The sequence below is a fragment of the Grus americana genome, chromosome 6, assembly GCF_028858705.1.
Source record: "Grus americana isolate bGruAme1 chromosome 6, bGruAme1.mat, whole genome shotgun sequence".
NCBI classification, from domain to species: Eukaryota; Metazoa; Chordata; class Aves; order Gruiformes; family Gruidae; genus Grus; species Grus americana.
Window position 1 is genome coordinate 30,266,461 of NC_072857.1, and position 18,239 is coordinate 30,284,699.

Below are 18,239 nucleotides of genomic sequence, written 5' to 3' on the forward strand. Positions count from 1 at the left end.
TTGGTGCTGCTTCTGGTGTAAATGTGAAGTTTTTGGATTGCTTTGGTTTTTTCTACCTTGCTTTCCTATCATACTCCTGGCTGAAAAGTAACACTGAATATGGTATCTTACTGAGGTATCTTGTACAAAAGTTCTGAAAGCTTCATGAATGTCATGTGAGGAGTATTCTTTCATCTCGGGCCTATAAGACTGGGTTGGTTTGGTTAATGATTGGATATACAGGACTAGGTAAATTTTAGCTCGTGCTCAGGTTTTCCATTGACTTATTCTGTCAGTACAACAGAGGGAAGATGCTTTCTCTCAGGGCAGATTACTGAAACGATGGTCTCAGAAACAGAACTGCACTAAATGAATACTGTCTGAGAACAGATCAATATAGTCTGTTTTTTCAGTCACCCATTTAATGCTGTTCGTTCTTGAAAAGAGTGATTTTGGAGAGAGCCCAAGAAAACTGGTTTTGGTGCAACCGAACTGAAAGCTCACCTATAAAGCAGAACAGTAAAAAGTCTGGGGGTGAAGGGGGTGTGTGGGAGTGTGTATGTGCGTATTTTTCTGAAGCAGAGCTATTGCAGCATCTCCAGGTATTCCCTGATGTCAGTTTTGGATCTAGTCTTGCTCAGTGGTGGTGGTTGTTCTTATACTCTAGTGTCAAGATGTCTCCACGTACTTTTAGTCATTTATTTACCTAGGACAAACTGAGAGATGGCAGCTTACCTCACAGATCCTCTCACCTCCAGACTTTGTAAATGCAGTGGTGGTTCGTGGTTGGGGAGGAGTTTGGAATTTACTTTCTATTCCAGAGTTACTCAGATATGAGTGAGCTGCCCTCATGGTAGTTTTCTTTCTGGTCTCAGGGAAGGGGTATATGTTTGTGGCCTAAGGATTAATTTTCTTCACATATTCTTTAGCCCAGATGAATAAGGAATAGCTGCAGACACTCTTTGTAACTTGATGTCATTATTGCAAACCAGTCATTTGAGCAACTGGGACTCTGTTATGTTTCCACCGTGGTAACTGAGTGTGCTGCGTCTGTCTCTTCAAGAAACCTTCATCCAGCAGAGACTCCTGTAGCTGGCATGATGAATCAGACCAGCATCCTGCTAGGGTATGGCTCCAGCCAGCTGGAAGATACCCCTGAATTTAGACTAATTGCTGGGCTTGCTCTCTTTGCTATGACCATAATTTTTCCTGGATACTAAAAGGAAAATGCTCTGTAATAAGCAGAGTTCTATTAAATCAATCACTATTTTCCCTCTAAAAGCAAACAAAATTCTTGACAAGTTATTTTTTTATTACTTGTATGGTGAAAACATCATGTTCTTTTCAGAACAACCTGAAAAATAGATTGTTTCAAAATATTTGGAACATTTGCACTTAGTTTCAAACACTCCAGTCCACTCTGTGGACTTACACTCACAAAAAATATTTTAAATAGTAGTCTGAAAGGCGCTGATGTTTACTTGTGAGCAATCTTTAATTGCCTAATAATTTTTTTTATGGCATGACCTTTGTTAGGCTATTATCTGGAAACTTTGTAGAAAGTGATCTGTTTCCTTACAATTTTTGTGCTCTGATATTTTCAAAATGTCATGTATGACTTTGTAGGTGTCTCTCCTATCCCTCAAGTAGAACAGCTTGGTTTCTTTCATTTATTATCCTCTCAATTTGAGTCATCTGGGTTTAGGTAAAGAAATCAAAAGTTTTGGCAAAAAAAATTTGCCTAAAATAAGCTTTCTGCATCTTTTCTAAGTAACTGTTAAATACATCAGGTAGATACCTGATGAAGCCAAAAATCCCCTTTGATATGAAACTTAAATCTTAGATAAAGCTGATCCAGACAAGTTTCCCTGTTTCTTATGTGCTGTAGCTACTGCTCAGGTTCCTTTGGGTAGGAATTGGGTTCAACTGGGCTTCAGCATTGTTTCAGATCATCAGGAACAGTTTGTTTGGATGCGGCCAATTTGTAATGTGAATTGTGAAAGGAAGTTCATTATAGTTTATTTCTATCAAAGAGAGTCTTTATATCCATGAAGCTAGTGAAACTAGATTGACAGACCTGAAGTGAGTGCTGTATGACTCTTTTCTGATGGTTTCCGTAATGGTCAAATATTGCAGTAAAGCCAAGAAAGGATGTGAATGTACTACTTAGACTGTATTCTTCATACTTCATTTTTTCTTCAGAGGAGAAAAGTATATGGGAATGTGGCAAGATGATCTTTGCCAAGGCAATGGTGTTGTGGTTACGCAGTTTGGACTGTATTATGAAGGAGCCTTCAGCACCAACAAAATGATGGTGAGTTGAACACTGGTATCTGTGCTATAGTGACTTTTCCTCTAAGTGTAGTAGCTTTCTGGTGTAGATGAGTGTATGTTAGGCTGTGTAAACCTTCTGTTCCTCTAACCGTCTATTGTCCTGGCTTTTTAAACTGTCTTTATGATCCCTGCTCTGTTTCACCTAGGACTACTTCAGAATCTGCTTTTAAAGTTATTTGCTAAGAATTAGCAACAGGTTTTTCAGTGTATCTTTAGATTTGCAGTCTGGCCTTCTGTTATAAATTACTGCTTTGTGTTCTTTATGGTTCTTTATGATTCTTTTTATAGGGGACTGGAATTCTGCTTTCTGAGGATGATACAGTCTATGAGGGGGAATTTTCAGATAACTGGACTCTGAGTGGAAAGGTTGGTATTACAGTTATCAGTTGTGAACTGTTAGCACCTTAAAAATAAAAGTACCCCTTTCCTTGTAATTTGGTTCCCAACAGATTTCAGTTAATTTTTTTATTATCTTCTCTCAAGGGAACATTGACCTTGCCAAATGGAGATTATATTGAAGGTCTCTTCAGTGGAGAATGGGGATCTGGGATAAAAATCACAGGAACTTACTTCAAACCTAGCTTGTATGAGAATGAGAAGGACAAACCTAAAGCATTGTGAGTGTTGAATAAGAAATAATTTCTCATATGATTCAGTAATGCTTTGGAACATAACTATTGTCTTTTTTCAAAGGCCAGTTAAAATACTTTTTGCAAAGAAACAGATTTTGAAAACATTTTTTCCTTTTTCATTCCTCTTCCCTCCTGCTTAGAAAATAAGGTAAGTCATCTTTATAGCTGTTCTTGGTTTAATTACCACCTGAATACACAAGTAACAGCATGAAACTACAGGATAGCTGACATGCTGCTACTGTCCTGGTGCAGTCTGAGAAATTTTTTTATTTATATCTGAACTGACTGTTAGAACCTGAGTTCACAGCTGTTGCTGACTTTTGAGGTACTGAGAACGACAATCATGTAAATGTAACTTAGTCTATCACAGACCCCTCTGCCTTCTGCCAATTATTCTGTTGGTAAATTAATACATTTAATGTGTCACTTAATAATCCCAGTGGGAGTACATTTGGACAGAATTAGCAAGTTATCGTGTCTCTTCCAAACAATGCATAAGAAAATAATAGAAAAATCTGCTGAATTGCAAAAGAGAGCATTTTGACACCTTGGCAAAGATAAATTTAGAAACCATCCATATAACACTATTTATAGCAGACGCATTATGTCAATTTGCTTAATTATCTCTGGGGAAAAAAAAACACATATGTTTTATTTCAGTCACAACTGAGATATCTTTGAGTCAAAGAAATTTAAGTAAATGTAAAGAGTTGGTGAAATTTCAGTATTTGGTAGCACTATATACTAGTTTACAATAGTAGTAATTGTTATACAGGATTCAATATCTTTGAAGCATACTCTCAAATTTCAGTTAAAATGGGAAACACCACTCAATGTTTTTACCTAGATTACTTCTCAGTATGCTTCCTGAAGCATTCACTGGTAATGTCTTTTGACAGTGCTGACACCTACAACAGGATGCAAAGTTAAGCAGGCCTCCCTGCTGAACTGAACACTTGCAACCTTAGCAGCTGTCTGCTTTTTACCCCAGTAGGGAGTCTATGAATAAATGTATGTACCTATTTGTGAAGATTGCTTGTGAAATAAGAGTTTCATCTACCCCTTTCAGGCTCTCTTGAAGTTGAAAATCTTCTGGTATAATTTGTGAAAAGGCTTAGAGCCTACTTGTTCTGCTTTGTGAAACTGGAAGCGTGGGGAAATATCAGTGTTGCTAGTTCTCATCTCAAATGCGGTGGAAAAATATTAATGAAGGCTCTGATGATTTCTGACGTTTCATTTAAATCAAGATAGGACTGTTGAACCTGACAGCATTTATTTGCTTTATGAAAGCTTTTCAAAGCCCTAAATTTCATTCCATGTCTGAGATACAGATATCTATATATATAGGGAGAACAACCGTTTGTGGTTTTCCTTTGGTTATAGAGGATACCTGAGCATCGGCTGTCAGTGAAAAGATGCCTGAGCTGGTTTTACTCTCTACCAGCACATCCCTAACATGTTGTGCAATATCATATGTAGATACTACTTTAGGGGCAGAAGCCACATAGCCATTCTTGGTGTTTATCTGTGTAGCTATGCTATTTGTATAGTCCAAGATAGTGAGATATTTGGGATGTTCTTGTACTATATCTTTGCTAAGTGAATGTGTCCAGAGCCTTCTGAACGAATACCAGTGGTGAAGATAAGCTCGGTTAAGTGCAGTATGTCCCGTTTGCTTGGAGATTGAACGAGTCCTTTTTGTGTTTAAACAAACCATTTCTTGGAAGACTACAAGAAAGAGTAAGACTGACTTGTCTAATGTAATAAGGCTCATAGTTGTTATCACATGTAGGTATTAAAAACATTTTAATCATGTAATGTATTATAATGTTACATGGATTAGTGTAAGTTAGCAAAGAAAAGAACTTCAGTAACTTTTTGTAGGTTCTTTTAAAAATGTGTTGAAAAACAAGACACTAATTAGTAGGTTCTAGGTTTATTCTTAGTGATAAACTTGGTTCACTGTAGAGACTGTTAAGTATATCAGCTTCTGGAGAAATAGCATGAGATATTAGATTGACATTAGCCTTAGGTGGTTCTTGTAGCTGAATGTGGTGTTTCACAACTTTGGTTTTAACGAACTTAACTGGTCATTTTATTAGGCGGAAACTTGGGATCCTGGCAGTGCCTCCTGATGAGAAATGGAAGGCAGTATTTGAAGAATGCTGGAACCAGCTTGGCTGTGAGACCCCAGGCCAGGGGGACAGATGGAAGGCTTGGGACAACATTGCGGTGGCCCTGACCACCAACCGACGGCAACACAAAGACAGGTTGGTTTCTAGAGAATGTAGTCAGCAAGATGAAGCAAGCATTGAGAAAGAAACCAAAATCACACTCTAGACTAGAAACTCTAACTGTAAAAGTTCAGTTAAAACAACAAGAAATCCTAAACAAAATCAGAACTCTTAATACTCTGCACTATAAACCCTTTTGGGAACATACTCAGTTCAATTAGCTTCAAGGGGGTTTTTTCCTACTGTATGTCTAATAATCTGTACAATGTCTTTGTCCTTTTTATAACTGCAGTCCAGAATTATTGAGCCGCTCACATACTCAGACACTGGAAAGTTTGGAGTTCATTCCACAACACATTGGTGCCTTCACCCTGGAAAAATATGAAAATATAAAAAAATATTTGATAAAGGTATTGTGACTCAAATGCTCATATAGCTTGTTGGTAAGGCGTGATGTCAAGCTCACTTAGTAATAGCTTTCTTTAATTCCTTCCATGTTTGCACTCTTGTAATCCACGTTGTATTCATTCATGTTTGCTCATAACTTCCTAATTTATTGAATTAAAACCCATAACTAAGACTAAAAACATTATATACCTCATGGATACTGCCTTAAAGTCAGTTTCTGCCCAGTTACTGTTTTAATTCTTATACATTGGATCCCAGCAAAGCATCTTGAAATATTTGCCAATTACTGCATGGTGATTTTAATAGTACTGGAGAGATGACTTGTCCAAGTACTAGCACAAGTTCTTGTACTGTCATGACTCCTCTGAGCTGTATTCAGCTAATACATAAATTTTATAATCCAAATGGCAACTTGTTAAATATAGCTCACTTCTTGATGTATTTGTAATATTTTTTTCACAGCCTGTTGTTGGATCTCTGACCCATCTCTCTTGAATTCCTTTTTTTTTTTTTTTTTTTTTTTTTTTGGTCAGGCACTGACCTATCTGACTGGCCAATTAATATCTTTCACCTCAGGCTTGTGATACTCCTCTCCATCCATTGGGCAAGCTGGTGGAAACACTAGTAGCTGTCTACAGAATGACCTATGTTGGAGTAGGAGCTAATCGACGATTACTGCAGGAGGCTGTAAGAGAGATAAAGTCCTACCTCAAACGCATCTTCCAATTGGTTAGGTAATGAGACTCTATTTTTTGAGTCAAACTACTGCTGAATTAAAGATGTCTCATGTACTGAAACTGTCTAGTGTTTATGCAGTCCAAGTGTGCCAGTATTTTTACTCTGAGGGTTGCTTATATTTCCTTAACCTTTTTAAGGAGTCTTGAATATTCTGTCAAAAGAGAAAAATTTAAAATCTTCACCACAGTGTATTACATCCTACATTGTACTTTAAAATATGGCTGGTGGAAGCTCATCCTGAATGTGGATTTCCAATGTAGTGTCTCTGGATATCCATGCTGTGAAAAGACAGTGTTCAAAGAGTGTAGAAGTACAGTGAGGACAGGGACTCACAGTGTATTCCATTGAAGTTCTTACCAACACAGATGAGCAGTGTTCCTATGAAGTGTTTGCTTAGATTCTTGAGAGCAATAACGGCTTTAAGTGGGTCCCTGCCACTCTGAAAGCAGAAATATTCCAAGTTGTTAACCGTTAGAAGCCCTGTCTGGAGGGAAGTGATGTCAAGGTAGGAAAGGTATCTTTAGCATTGGAGAGGTGGGCCCTCATAAGTTTTCTTCCAGGTAGATGGTACTGTACATCTGTTAGCTATACTGTCTTACTTAGTCCCCCATGTATTATTTCAGCTGACTTTTCTTTCCTCTCCAATCTTCCCTTCTAATGCTGTGGCTTGTAGAAACTTCGTGAAATGAAATCATATGTTATTATGTGTGTTGCCATTTAGGTTCTTGTTTCCTGATCTTCCGGAAGAGGGCAGCACAATTCCATTTCTGGCAACTGAGACAAAGGGAAGGCGATCATTTTGCAGTGGGAAGTCTGACTCCAGATCAGAATCTCCTGAGCCGGGGTACATAAAGGGCGGGGGGGAACCACCACCAAAAAAACCCCACAAAACTAAGGAAGGCTCCATTTTATTTCTGTTTGCAGTTTCTTCTTGGGTGGGGGAAGGAAGATAAGCACATGGTTAACTGATGGATATAACCAGATTTCTTTTTTCCTTTGTTTCTGATGACAGATTCTGATAAGCAAACTTCCATGTGATGGTTGCAATAAGCATTTCATCCCTGTTCCATGCAATGATCCTTTACTTAAACCCAAACTTGCTTTTGTCTGTTGTGGGTAAACAAGTTCAGGCTTGGGCCTGGGCTTCAGAAAACTGTTTAGTTTAAGAGCACTGTGGGTAATGCAGGTCCAGTGTAATCGGCAAATAGCCGATCACATGGAGCTCGCCCTTGAGTCCATCGTCCTGTCCGCACAGCCTCAGGTGTTTCAGAACAAGGAAGAGGGACCAGTAGAGGCAGCTGTCTCAGAACGGCTGCAGTGGCCTGTGCGGATGGTAGTAGTAGGCACCTTGAGTTCAGCTGTCCCTGCTAGGATTACAGCTTGGTGCCAAGCAAGTGCTGATTGTGTGAGCCTGGAGTGTGTGTGGAGCTAGGTCAGGTAACTGAATGGGATTTAGCCTGTTTTCTAGCTTCTGCTTTGAAGGTGAAGTTCAGCTGTCAGCAGAGTGGCCCAGAATTGAGGGTAAATGATTAGCATGAAGATACAGGTAAAACTTGAACTATAATATAGTACAGTGTTCAGCTTTTACATTATACAAGGAAGAAAGCCAATGTTCTATTTAAAACACATAAACCACAAAAAACCTGCACCACAACCACTGCCCCCACCCCAAACCCACCTGTAGGTAGACTGTAAAGGAAAATTACTCCGAAGTATTTCTTAACACAGATACTATTTGATGGATTTGTACTTATTATTCTTATCCCTCATAGAATAGGCTCATACTAAATGAAAAGCTTGTTCCAATCATTTCTTTTTCATTCAATTTTTATAGATAATTAGGTTTTTTAAATGTCTCCCTCTTTAAACCACCTCCCTCTCTTTTTTTTTAATAGCTATGTGGTAACGAGTTTTGGCTTGCTGCTCCCTGTGTTACTGCCACGACTCTATCCTCCTCTATTTATGTTGTATGCCTTAGACAATGAGCGTGAGGAAGATATTTACTGGGAATGTGTTTTACGTCTAAACAAACAAACTGATATGGCTCTTCTAAGTTTTCTTGGAGTGCAAGCGTAAGTATGCTTCAACAATAAAACAGGACTTAGGAAAAGATTATAGCATGTAATTAGATAAAGCAACTAAAACCCCTTACTGTCTGAAGTGCTTTTCTTTGATTAAAATCCATCTAAACATATCTTCAAGCTAGTTAGTATGGTTGAGAGTGTGAATCAAAACTTCCCTCTTCCAAAAAGGGGAGGGGAAGATTGGCATTGCTACAAAACCAGAGTGAGGCATTTCAAATCAAGTTATTTTATAGCTATTTGTGCTAGATGTAATTGATCTTGTAGAAAGAGCTGTTGTATCTTGTAGAAGAATATGACGACTTCATTTTCATAAGGTGAAAAGTGCTTTAAGACTATGCTCTCTCAATAGACTATGTTGGGTTTCTTGCAGGAAATTTTGGCCAGGAACTGTATCCATCCTTGGAGAGAGTAGAAAGGTATGTTCTCTGGAGCTTGCCTTACAGTATGCTTTGCCCAGTGTTTCTTTTGAGAAGCTGACATCATGAAGAAGCAGTCAAAGAATTTCTGACCAGGACTTTTGCTGAAGAGATGCTATGCTATCTTGTTTCCTTAAAATTTGTCTGCTGCTTAAAAGCTATGCTAGTGATTTCTTACAACAGCTGTCAGTCCAGCTTTGTCGCTTACCATCTTACTCTGTAATAAATTCTAATTTAGGAAGACATTTGCTTGGTCTCCGATTATGAAGGTGTGAGAATAAAGGTATACCAAGGAGATTTTCAAGCTGCTTAAGAGTTATACCATTGTATAGTTTCTGATTAGGAGAAGAATTGTATGGTTTTTATTCTTAATCATTATCTTGATGAAAGTGGCTGAACTATTAGACAGTAATAGTGTAGTACTGAATCTCTGTGCTCCAGTAAGAGTGGTTTACTAATCATAATTTTGAACAATTTGAATATTTACAGTATATTTTAAATCATGTCTGTTTATGAATCAGTATACTTTTAATTTTTTGATTTCTTATAGTTATTTAGATACTCCTGCCTTCAGATCACCTCCTCCCTGTTTATAACTGTGGCTTGTGCAAACTCTGTAATAATGGGAAGTGTGGCTTTCATCACAGTAGTTGCTGCACACAGATGAGCTGATAGTCCTTGATAGAGACTGTTACAAGTTTGTAGTAATAACCAAAGCAACTCCTGAGGCTATGGGTTCCCAGCAAGATGAGTCCCCTTTTTCCCAAATCATGAAGTTGAAGATTCACGTGATGCAAACCTCCACTCAGACTTTAAATGTTACAAAATCCAGCAATAACATATTTCTTGAGTTACTTCAGATCTTCTGCATTTTTACGTACTGGGCAAAATTCTTACCAGCTGTCTGAATCCTTCTCAGATCTGGTTTTTTGGTTATAGGACCCTTCCACTGTGAAGTACTATGTCGTATGTGTCTTCTCTGAATTATGCAGTATGTGATGCTCTCTGCAGCCAGTTACCTTGTTTGCTGGGTCATTCCTTCAGTTAAATAGGATGTTTTTAGCCAAGACATCATGTTCATCTGCTGTTCTCCTCTGTCCAGTTTCCTCATTTTGGGTGACTTTCTCTAGGTCTTTTTGCATCCATCCATTCTCCACCTGCTCCATTGAGAAAGAATTAGGCTCACTTGCGTATTAAGAGCTAACATTTATATTTGTTCTTTTCTGTTTGTTCCAAACCTGAGTCTCTGATTACTGACTGCTATGACTTCTAGGTTTCAACTGTTCTGGTCTTATGGTTCCCTCTTGACTGTTAACCATTAAGATTTAATTCTCAATCTTACTTGACCTGGAAGAGATCCAAAACCATCACTGATTCTTGTAACATACCAAGGAATTCAGTACAGGCTTTTCTTAATTTTTTTAAATGAAACTCATACAAATTATACATAGGCAGATTTCCTGATGACTTTAGCGTCCAGGCACATTTCCCTTTCTTTGCACTTGAAAACTGAAAAAAAGTCTCTTATGCCAGTGTTGCATGATAGGCTGCTTTTCTTCTTCTGCTGAATAGTGAGGTTGTTAAACCTGCATGATAAATCTTTCCATGATTACGCAGGTATCATCAAATACAAAAGATGCCTGTTTTGCCTCTGCAGTTGAATGTTTACAGCAAATCAGGTAATTCTTTGAAATTTGTCTTTTAGTGTTTTACTGTTTTGCTACAGTAGTATCTAGTTTACTTGATTGTGATCCTTTATCTGTCATCTTTTCTTTGGTCACCAGGAAGTTTCAGAGTTCCTACTAAAAATACTAGCAAATTCTCCCAATGAGAAATGAAGTATAGCCTTGTAAATGCGACTTAGAGATCTGTGTCCATAGGACACCATTTAGAATCAAACACGAGGATGTCTAATCAAATATACGTGTGAATTTCTAGTTATGGCAAAATGACCTGTGTGTGGGGAGCTTTTCTGTTAGGTGACATAAGGAATTCTGCTCTAAGAATATAAGTAGAAATTAAAAGGGTTTTAGAAAGGATTTTTTCCCCCTTTACCTCTATGTTAAAACATCTCTCAACTATGTGAAGGCAGTCTTGCTTGCAATAGTGTGCCTTGATCCTGTAATTATAGCCTGAGGTACTACACAGCCTTGGCAGCCGTGGCTCTTGTGTGAACGATCTGGCTTATCTTCTTGGGGACAGGGGCATGCTAGTTAGCAAATTGTTGTCTTAATTTAGATGCAGATATGTAACAACTTATTGTTACCCTATTTTGCTCTTGCTCTCCAAACAGTACTACGTTTACCCCAGCTGACAAGTTGAAGGTGATCCAGCAGACTTTTGAAGAGATCTCTCAGAATGTACTTGAGACTCTTCAGGAAGACTTTCTGTGGTCCATGGATGACTTATTCCCTGTTTTTCTCTATGTGGTGCTACGAGCCAGGTAGGCACCAAGAGTGGCATGGGTCATAAGGTGAGCATAGGCAGTATGAGTACTTTTACCTGTATTACGTGCTCCTGCTTCTTGTTATAGGATTACTTGCCAGCTTTTTGTAACTTAGTAAATTTTCCATTTTGGCTGTTTGCTTTGGCCTGAAAAATGTTTGAAGAGTTAACCATGAAATGGCTGTCACCTCAGAACGAGGTTAGGGAAAAGCCTGGTTATTGCATAGCACCACGCACAAAAAGTAAAAAAATATAATGGTATCTCTTATTTACCTATTCTCTTTCTCTCTCCTGCATGTGACAGGATAAGGAATTTGGGGTCTGAGGTACACTTAATCGAAGACCTGATGGATCCTTATCTGCAGCATGGGGAGCAAGGCATCATGTTCACTACCTTGAAGGTATGAAAATTATTCAGGGTTATTAAAACCTTTGTTTGGAAATTAATCAGCTTTGAGCAAAGATGATCAGCTTAGGACAATTGTACGAACATTAGCTTGTAACTTTTGACATTTTTATTGAATGTTTTAGCTAGGATGAGCAAGGAAACTTAGCTTATAGTCTAGGATAACCTAACAATCGCAGGTACTGCTAATAAAATGGTGCAATGTGCAAATGTACTTTATTCAAATGTAATATGGGTTTCTGTTCATTTGTTCTGAATGCTCATCTGCAGCTTGTCATTCCCCTGCAACATAACAAACCTTATTCCCTTTATAAATATTTGGAATTAAGTGCTGCTTTGGAGATTAGCCATTCCAGTAATGTTTAAGTCTAACACTGCATCAAGATACTTCAGGAATCTAATTTTGGAAAAAAACAACAACAAAACAAAAAACCCCAAACAAAACAAAAAACTCAAACCATCACAAACTCTTTACTCTGTCACTCTCCACATTCTATTTAGTATTCTTCTCTTTAAGTATGGAAAAAGGAGAGAACCTGTTTTGGTGAATAGCCTAGTGTACACTAGGACCTCCATAATGGGAACAGGTTGTTTTGGTACCTCAAAACTGCTCAAACAAGTGGTTCTTGTGACAATTCAGCTGTGTGGAGCTTTTTTATGGGGTTGTTTTGGAGGGAGGCTGTTAACCTGAAACTTAAAGAAAAATCTTCAGCTGAGCTGCTAGGGGAACCTGAGTGCATTTTCTGTCTGTGCAGACTGGAAATAGTTGGGTGCAGAGGTTTTTTTAATACATGTTATTTTTATAGTGCTGCAAAAAGTGAAGGTTTGAGTTGGTTAAAACTCATCAAAGAATCTATGTAGTAGAAGTAAAGTCGTGTTTTCCATGAGTGCAAGTTTGTCTGAGACATATACAGTTTCTGGTCATGGCTGACCCAAGGCATATTTGAACCAGCATTAAGGAGCGAATAGCTATCAAGCAGCAGGTCAGGTTATTTATCCAGATGATAAAAACCTTTGCTTTTCAGTCTGAGTGCTTTCGAAATGCTTATCCCTGCATCCTTGACCATAAATAAATATTTTCTTTTTTTTGGCCCTTCTGTCAATGGGCAAAGACAGACTTGTGAACAAAAAAATGTACTTCATCTTGGAAAAGCTGTGGAAGTATTCAGAGTCCCAAATCATGCTATCTTGCTTCATTAAGAGTTGGACATAATTTGTAATTAAAAATCTCCTGTTGTGCTTTTTGCTAGTTTACAGATCAGAAGATTTTAATGTCTTGAGTGTCACTGTATCATCACTGCTTGTAGAAAGCCTAGTCCTCTGTTTGCTTGGATAGGAGGAAAAAAAAAATCAACCCTTTTGTGTATGATGCTTTATCAGCTTGCTGAGAACTGGTATATATGCTAAACTGAACTTTGTTTTAATTCAGGCATGTTACTACCAGATTCAACACGAAAAGCTTACCTAGACCATCATTCACGACCTGGCTCTGTGGGATAATCTGCTCAGTGGAACTTCACTAATACCTACTTTCTTCCCCGAAATGGCACTTCGTTACGGTTCTGTTGTTACAGATGAAAATATTGCATTTTTTCTCCCGAACTTTCAGTTTTAAGATCAAAAAACTACAGCCAGAGGCTATCTATGAAGTGATGAAGCTAGAGAGTTGGTTTGTCAAGTACTTGTGAAGAAGAAATAATTTCCTATTCTAACAGAAAGATTTACTCCTTCTCAATTAACAATGCTGCAAAAAGGCATGGCATCTGCATAGAGTACATGTGAAAGTCTGGACCGCATGGCTTCTAAAGCAGTGGGTTTGTTTTTATTATTCCTGGTTTGTCAACAGAGATGTTTAAAGAGAATGAATTGCACCACAGAACCATTCAGCCTTCCTGAATTAAGCTATTATGTTTGTTTATTTAAAAAATAGAAATATGTTAGTATTTATAATGGGTAACCTATACCGTGTTTGGCTGCAAAGGTTTTGAGGCATCTGTGCTGAACAGAATTGCTGAATGCAGTGTTAATATACTGTGGTGGAAATAATCACACTGTTATTACGAGAATTATAAATATAAAGGCATTCACCATTCTTTCTGTTTATGAAATAAATAAAAGGCACTGACCACTTCAACTTTTGGCACCAAATTAAATACCTGAAATCTGCAGTGTTCAATTTCACTACCTTGATGTCCAAGGACAGACACTTTCTCTGGAAGCCCAGGTGATAGGAGAATGGGAACGTGCTCTTGAACAAGCTGACAATGGGTTAGGTTTGAGACTTGCCTGTTAACTTACGTGTCAGAGTGAAAAAAGCTAACCTTGTTGCATTTTTGAACATGTAGAGAACAAGTAGTTTCCCTGGGGGGATTTGTGTGTGTGTGTGCGCTTCTGTGGTTTATGGCTAACTTTATTTATACCAATAACACTCATGGATAATTTGGGTATTGTAGGTGCTGTTCTTTACCATGGCTGACTTAAAAAAGGGGGAGGGAGGAATAGATTATAGAATGTTATAATGGCTTATGTCATGTCAAACTACCATAGATAATGCTATTCATATTTTTGAAATAGTAATCATGGCTTGTGTATTGGCACCTAAATGGAAAGAAACCATATGTCAAAATACTGTTTTGAACAGTGGCTGTAATGTAGCAATTTTCATAATAAAGTAAAAAAGATTGGTCTTTCTGAAATTTTTGAAGTTTTATCAGAGAAGGGTAAAGAGTAATTCTGGCAAGATGATGTTTAAAACTATTGTTGTACTTATACTTCCAACAGACTATAGCGATAATGGAAAATAGAGATAATAGACCACATTTGCAAACAATTCTTTGTTAGCTTAATCTTTAAATTATACTGAACAATTTGAGGAGAGATAAGCAAGAACATGAATAAAAGGGAAGTTATAAAAAAGTTAATTTGAGACAGGGAGGGGGAAGATACACAAGAAAGGGTGGAGAGGATAATAAAGTGTAAGGCAGGAATTCAAACACTTAATCTTTTGTGCTAGATGCAGTCTTTCCAGGCAGTTGTCTCAATGTACAAAAAATATTTAACTGAAACCTGTAAGAGCAGAACTGCTCTTTGAAAAGGAGCTAAGCTGAACAGCTGAGTAAATCAATGGCAATAACTTTCATCTTGCAAAGATCTCAATTCAGGGTTTATTTCACCTTTTCTAGCACTGTAATTATTAAAACCATGTTTGATTTCCCCCCCTTCCCATAACTGTTCTGTTAGTGTTTGTCTTCAGATGTTTCAGAAAGGAATGATTTTAACCTTCAGCTTTGACATGCAAAAAGCTTTGTTTCATATGACCTCACTCTCACACTGATTCTGTGTCTTAACTTCCCATCTACATTCTCAGTTTTTTGCATAGTCTTTCTGCCTTTGAAGGAGATGTATCTACCAAACATGTAGCAACTTCAAATGTTTAACTTTATTCATTATGAGTGATGCAAAGTTGAGAACTCAAAAACAAATAAAACATCTACCTTTACAAACATATATACACACACACACAATGTTTTATAAAAAATGATATCGCATATGAATTTAGCTTGCTGATTAATGGAAGTGGACAGCCTGGGCTGGATTATTTTTGGTCTTTCTGCTATATAGCTCAGTTATTAGCTGAAGAGAATCCTAGGATTAAATGTGCTTCTGACACAGATTCCACTTTACAGCCTACGTGGGCTGTGATGCATTAGGAAATCGGTACAGACCAGCTTTGATTTGTGCATTTCTGTAGCTAACAAAGAAATGAGTTAACCTGCAGGACTCCTCTGTCTGTATTGCTTCATGGTAGTTGCTTTTTTTTCCTTGTCTTTGCTTCTTTTTTCCTGAAATTGAATGCCAGATATTTCTTGTGCTGCAGCAGAAATCCTGTAACCAGCAACAGATGATCACTGTTACAGTATTATAGACCCTCACTGTGATTGCAGGCATGGTAGCTGAAGACAGACGCTAAGAAATGAGTGCCCTTTTGACTGAGAAAGTTGCTGAGAATAGGAAAGTACTTAAGTGAGATACAACTTAAAGTAGGCTTTTTATGCAAGAAAAGGGTTAAGGGGATTTGTTCTCTTCTCCCTGGTAACGAGTAGTTCTAAGGTTAGGTTTCTGCGGATTAGAAAGGAGAGGATGTCCATAGATTAGCTAGGGCAGTGAGGTTACTTGCTCTACTAGCATCCAGCAAATACTCTTTCCCGCTGGAAATTCTGCATGAGCTGAACATGGTGTATTCTGCGGTGTTTGCAGGTAAGAAAATACGTGCTGTACTGAAACCATTGTACTACACAGATGCATTTTCCCTATGCAACTGTGAAATTTAGCTGCTTCTCATAGCTACAGCAAAGCTAATTAAACTTGTGTTACCTGTTTAATTCCCATTAGCTAAATATTAGACATGTATGAATGGGGAGTAGAAGCTCAAAAGAGATTTTTTTTTTCCTTACTCCTAATTTTCACAAAGTATTCTGACTTGAATGTCAGGTGCTATACATTACTGACTTATTTTGTGAAAAGTAAATTCACTTCCTAACTGCTTGTTAGAAGCAATTTAGGGAACTACCTGTTCTGACATGGTGAGAGATAATGTAGAGGAAAGATGTGACTGATACGGGATGGTAAAACAAATCCTTTCTTTGAACTACCTAGCCATGTACTTACAAATTGTTAGTACCAATATGTTGATGTTGTCAGGTGGTGGTTGTTTGGATTGCTTTGGGTTTTTTTTAGTAAGCTTGAGCTGTTGGCAGTAAACAGCTGGAAGTAAAGCTGGCTGCCTCACATGACTACAGTGCACTGCACCCAAGTATTCTCTGAATGCACTGCTCTTTTAGGAAGGTACACTTTAGAGGCATTTACCCCCATGTAAACAAGATACACCCCCACTGGAGCTGTAAGCTTTTGTTTTAGAGGGAGGCAGAATGAATCATCATTGAATGTATCTGATTACAAAGAGTAATAGCATAATTTGTTCCATCAGTAACCTTACATATGCAGGTATGATTAAGTCTCACAGAATGCCTTACAGGAACATAAAACTTAGTCCTTTTTTAGCCTGTACCACCTCAGACTTGCAATAAGTGGTCCTTGGGTCAAGATACGTATATGGGGTTTCAAAGGACAGGTCTTAGTCTTTGTTTAAAATGTGTCAATTTATTCTGCTAATGTTTAGGGTTGCTTTTTTAATTAAAACACTTTCAAGTCTCTATACAAAAAGCAAGATGTGTTTTTACACTGACTAGAAAAAGAAGCTGACAGACTTGAGTGATGAGACTAGCCTAATTTTATTTAACGCAGAACAAAAAAGTCCTGAACAGGGCATGTCATTCGAGAGATGCTGAGCTTGTCTCATTACCATTTTTTGCCTACTCAGTTTGCTGATTTATAGTGGCTTTCTCAGGGTGTTAGCTTGACTGCCCTCAAGCTAATTCGCAGCCTTCAATATGCCAAATCATTTACCTGGATAAATTCAAAGATATGAGTAGTTTTCATTGCTAAAAATGCTCAATAACCTTGTCAAGCATCTTAACCAAAGAAGTTTGTAAGAGCAGGAGAGTTGATGTTCTGAATGTCAGGTTCTCAGGTGTTGTCCTCTTTAGAGGCTTGTTTAAAGACAATTCTGAAAACTGTATTAGAAGCAGGGCTTGGGTTCCCTTGCACCTCTAGCCTGGTATCAAAAAGACCTTCTGGTCTGTCAGACAAACAGGGTCAAGGAATTTCATATTCTACTGCTTAAGTAAGCCCTGTAGCCTGAATTTGGGATAGCTGATGTTGGTAGACATGAGGTGATGGACTCCTCTTGACTAAATTCTGGCACACTCAGCATGGATATCCAGTTCTGGCCTTAATTACAGGCAAAGGGAAGCATCTTCTATTAATGACAGCCTGTAATTGTGTGCAATACATGCGAATGGGAAGGGCCTTACGCTGGCTGGGAGATTAGTCAGGTAAGCCTTTTAGTAAAAACTTCCATCTAATTTATGTAGATCCCTGGGATGAGGAGACCCTGAGCTCTGGCCTTACAGTCTGTGTAGATGTAAGTCTCAGAAAATGAAGGCACAGTAGTAGTTATAAGGTGTTTTTTTTTTTTTTTAACTCTGACCTTTTCCCTTAAGCAATTTATTTTTTTTTTCTAAAGAACTGCGCAGAAGTAAGATATTATTCGTCCTCTCTTCTGGTAATGACTTATCATCTATTGCTACTGACAGCTGCTGAAACCAGGCTTCACGGTTGGAAGCTGCTTTCCTTTTGTTGTCTGAAAATACTAAACAGCTACTGCTTCATGAATGAGGTGAGCTGTGTTGCTAAGAACTTGACAGATTTTGATGTTTAAATGCTGCTTCTGTCAGTGTAAGCATAAACTCTGTAGTTTAAAAAGGCAACAGTGGATAGAAAGGTTACTAACTCTGTTTATTATTAATCCTATCAGCTCTCTGATAGCTGTACCTGAGGATTTTGCCCAAAAAGGCAAGCAGTCAGCATTCAGTAGCTTTACCAGTTTTTCTTGAAAATCTGAGGTCAACCTTCAAGACAGGGTGTCTAAAACTTCTAAACAC

At 38.0% G+C, this 18,239-nt stretch overlaps 1 protein-coding gene across 5 annotated transcripts in view; it reads left to right on the forward strand.

Annotated features, from left to right (window-relative positions):
* The window catches only part of ALS2 (alsin Rho guanine nucleotide exchange factor ALS2), a 59,286-nt gene extending 44,923 nt beyond the window's left edge, over positions 1-14,363 (forward strand). For 4 of the 5 annotated variants that reach the window (XM_054830643.1, XM_054830640.1, XM_054830641.1 and 1 more), the window contains exons 22-34: positions 2,182-2,293; positions 2,602-2,679; positions 2,797-2,930; positions 5,048-5,215; positions 5,472-5,589; positions 6,164-6,321; positions 7,047-7,169; positions 8,221-8,397; positions 8,780-8,825; positions 10,443-10,504; positions 11,119-11,268; positions 11,575-11,671; positions 13,106-14,363. In XM_054830643.1, the coding sequence (XP_054686618.1) occupies positions 2,182-2,293; positions 2,602-2,679; positions 2,797-2,930; positions 5,048-5,215; positions 5,472-5,589; positions 6,164-6,321; positions 7,047-7,169; positions 8,221-8,397; positions 8,780-8,825; positions 10,443-10,504; positions 11,119-11,268; positions 11,575-11,671; positions 13,106-13,144 (1,462 nt within the window). In that variant the 3' untranslated portion in view covers positions 13,145-14,363. Of the gene's footprint in view, positions 1-2,181; positions 2,294-2,601; positions 2,680-2,796; positions 2,931-5,047; positions 5,216-5,471; positions 5,590-6,163; positions 6,322-7,046; positions 7,170-8,220; positions 8,398-8,779; positions 8,826-10,442; positions 10,505-11,118; positions 11,269-11,574; positions 11,672-13,105 lie in introns of those variants that run through there. The other variant, XM_054830644.1, reaches the window with a different exon arrangement.
* The last annotated feature ends 3,876 nt before the right edge of the window (positions 14,364-18,239 follow it).